This window comes from Indicator indicator, chromosome 9 (assembly GCF_027791375.1).
Source record: "Indicator indicator isolate 239-I01 chromosome 9, UM_Iind_1.1, whole genome shotgun sequence".
Classification (NCBI taxonomy): Eukaryota; Metazoa; Chordata; class Aves; order Piciformes; family Indicatoridae; genus Indicator; species Indicator indicator.
Window position 1 is genome coordinate 19,951,022 of NC_072018.1, and position 3,353 is coordinate 19,954,374.

At 42.4% G+C, this 3,353-nt stretch overlaps 1 protein-coding gene across 1 annotated transcript; it reads right to left on the reverse strand.

The window, feature by feature from the left end:
• Positions 1-2,399: 2,399 nt before the first annotated feature.
• Positions 2,400-3,353, reverse strand: LOC128968863 (taste receptor type 2 member 9-like). The gene has a single exon (XM_054383484.1). The coding sequence runs from the start codon at positions 3,351-3,353 to the stop codon at positions 2,400-2,402; it is 954 nt and encodes a 317-aa protein (XP_054239459.1).

Here is a 3,353-nt window from a genome sequence, read left to right on the forward strand (position 1 = left end):
TGTTCCCTTCCTGTTTGGTGCCACAGACAACCCACAGTGAAGGGTGAAGACACTGACAGACCTCGGATGCATCAGTAGGGTGAAATATGGATGAGCAGAAACAGATGGCTACAAGAATGCACCTTTGTGATGTACTGTAAATACTGTTATTAACAGGGAACAGGCACAAGGGCTTCTTTCTGTTTGCATGTATCAGATCTAAAATATCTCAAAATTGCTGAAGATGTTTAAATATGTTAATGCTATAAGACACAGCAATGTCTAAGTTGAAAGAAATAACGATTACCACATGGTCCACATGATGCTTAAACACCTCCAGTGACCCCACCACTGCCCTGGGTAAACCATTCCAATGTTTGTGATCTTCAGCATATTTCCTAGCATACAGCCTGGTGATGCGAAGATGAGATTGTCTGCGGGCATGTTCTCTAGCTGTAACTTTGTGTGGCACAAAAGAATTCCTCATGGTACCATCTTTTATATGCTTCTGGCATAGGGAAAGGAGGAGATAAGGAATTACAAAGTGATTTCTTGTTCTAAGTATATTAAGAGTTAAGGGGATCTGTTTCCATCTCTTTTTTTTAATTTGCAGCGTAAGGTTTGCTCCTGTAAGGAAGCAAAAACAAAACCTGTTGAATTGCATGAAAAATGCAGACCTGGCATTGGGCATGAGGTGACTTATGTGGGCCTGACCTGGTGAAAGAAAAGAACAGTTCAGGTTGTGCTCTCTTCATGCTGAAAGTATCTCATATTTAGATTATCTGCTGTGGTGGGTAGACCATGACCAGGCGACAATCCAGTCATTCCATTGCACACTCCTGAGCAGGACAGGGGCAGAAAAGAATATGGGAAAGCTTGTGGGCTGAGATAAAGTCAGGGAGATTGCTCACCAATGGCTGTCACAGGGGAAACAGACTTGGACAAAATCCATTTAATTTATTTGCAATTGAAAACAGAGTAAAATGGTCACAAGCAAAAGACCACTCTAAGAAACCTTAGGTTAATCCTTCCTCCTTCTTCCCAGGTTCAACTTCACTCCTTCGTTCCCAGCTCCTCTACATCCATCCCCCTGAGCTGTGCAGTGGGATGGACAATGGAGCTTAGTCAGTCCATAATATGTTGTCTCTACTCCTCCTTTATCCTCATGCTCTTCTCCTGCTCCAGTGTGGTATCTGTCAGATAGGAGACAGTCCTTCAGGATAAGTCTGCTGCAGTGTGGGTTCTGTAGGGGATACAGTCCTTCAGGTCTAGTCTAGTCTAGTCTAGTTGTTCTCATGTGATGTTCATCACAGTCTGCAGGTGGGTATCTGCTCCACCATGGTCCTGGATGGCCTGCAGGTGAACTTCTGCTCTGGCTCCTGGAACACCACATCCTCCACTTCCTTCTCTGACCCTGTTTCCGTAGGACTCTTTCTCACAGTGTTCCTCACTACTAGACAGGGCTTTTCTCTTTCATAAAGCATAGTTTTCCAGAGGAGTCACCAAAAATAGTTACAGGCTGATCTGTGTCCTGTGGTAGGCACAATGGAGCCAGCTGGAACTGACTTTTTCTGGTGTAGAGCAGCGTTGTTTGCTTCATAGAGATCTGCCTGCACCCCTCAGCAGCCATGCAGCTGGCACAAACATCCTGTGCAGCTGCCCAGGGGTCACAGTGAGATGAAAGCATGGCTTTATTCCACACCACACTTTGCATAAACACCACCTTCCCTGGTGTTTTACAGAGACAGAGGCCACTTTTAAAAGCACATCTTGTAAAGAAATAAAATCAGACCAGGAGAGCAGTGAGACAGAGCAGGGGACCTTGTGTTTTGCATGGTACTGGGAAGGGTAAGGGTTCAGAAGTCTGTCTTGGGAGGATGGCTCTCCACCTCCAGCTGTACACCCCAAGGCCATTTCTCTATTTGTCTTTAGGAGTCACCAGCTCTGCTTAAAGTCAGTGACCAAAACATTGCCACATGATTTATAAAGCAAGGCAAGACAGTGGCAGAACTCACAGCCTTACAAAGGACACACCACAGCACAAATAACATGGAAAACAGGCTAGATAGAAGCAGGTTGTGCAGTGAAGTATTTTCAGGCAGCAAATACCAAAGTGTTTCTAGAAGGTTTGCAGTATTGTTATTGCTCTTTTGCCTCTAGCCCATGTACCAGATCTGAATTACTTTGTTACTGGCTTTAATTGAACTCCAGGGATGAACTCAATGAAACGATCTCAGCAATAATACATTCATAATGATTTAGTTTGAGTAATTTTAAGGAAGATTTCTTAAGTTGGCTGGTGAAGGCTCTCATCTCTATCAAATACATTGGCAACTGGACAGTTGTGTCAAAAATTGAATTACTTGTATTCTCCTGAAAATATAAGCATTTTTGGCCTGCTCCAGCTCTCTTTGTAGCTCCTATTCCTTGTAAAGCTCCCACTTCAAACAAGACAGAGTCCTTAGAAACATCTTTTCCAGTTTGGGATTGCTGAAAATCAGAATAAGGGAATGAACAATTGGAAGAACATACTGAGATATTAAAATAAGAAATATCAAACGATATTCCATCATCCTAGCATAAATCATTGTCAAGATGAATCCAGTAAAGTTGATGCTGTAAATAAAGATGAAGGACAGAATAGATTTTATGGCTTTGGTATGGGCATCCATGCTGAGGTTCCTCATTGAGTTTGCCTGCATCCTGTGTTTGTGTCTCCAGAGAGAAAAGAGGAGGAGAAGAAGAGAAAAGATGACTGTCATGAATGCAGTGGTCGATATGAACCCATTGATACAAAACAGGGCAAAAGTGTGTTCATCCATTGTAACATGAGTATTCCACAAATTTCCTGGGATGGTGGAATTCAGATTCTTAAAGACTACTCTGTAAGTTATGTCATAAGCAAGGATACCCATAACCAGTGCAAAAAGCACTGAAACCAAGAAAAGCCCAGGTAATATCCTGTCAATCTTTACCTTCAGGTAGATGAAGGAGGTGTGCTGGAAATTTGCAATTTTTATACAATAAAAAACACAAAGACAGGCAGAAACCCACACATTGGTAGAATTTAAAAAACTTCTGAGACCTGAAAACATTTGGGGTATGGGGTGAACATAAAAGCAGTGGGGATATATTATTGAAAGAAATGAAAATACCCATGTGATGCACAAATCCCCAAGCCTGCAGCACCCCAGAAACAGCACGATCTTCTCATTGGAGTTAAAGATTTTCTTTTTCACCGAAGCAACACACAGCACAGAAACAATGAAACCATTTATCCACATGCCGGCAAATGTCTGAAGTGTGATGATGACAAAAGCCATGGTATTGTATGAAGTGACATTAAATTTCTCTTGAGAGTAACACGCTGCCAT

Excerpts from the sequence above, each read along its gene's own strand:
- LOC128968863 (XM_054383484.1), bottom strand. The coding sequence starts at position 3,353 with ATGGCAGCGTGTTACTCTCAAGAGAAATTTAATGTCACTTCATACAAT.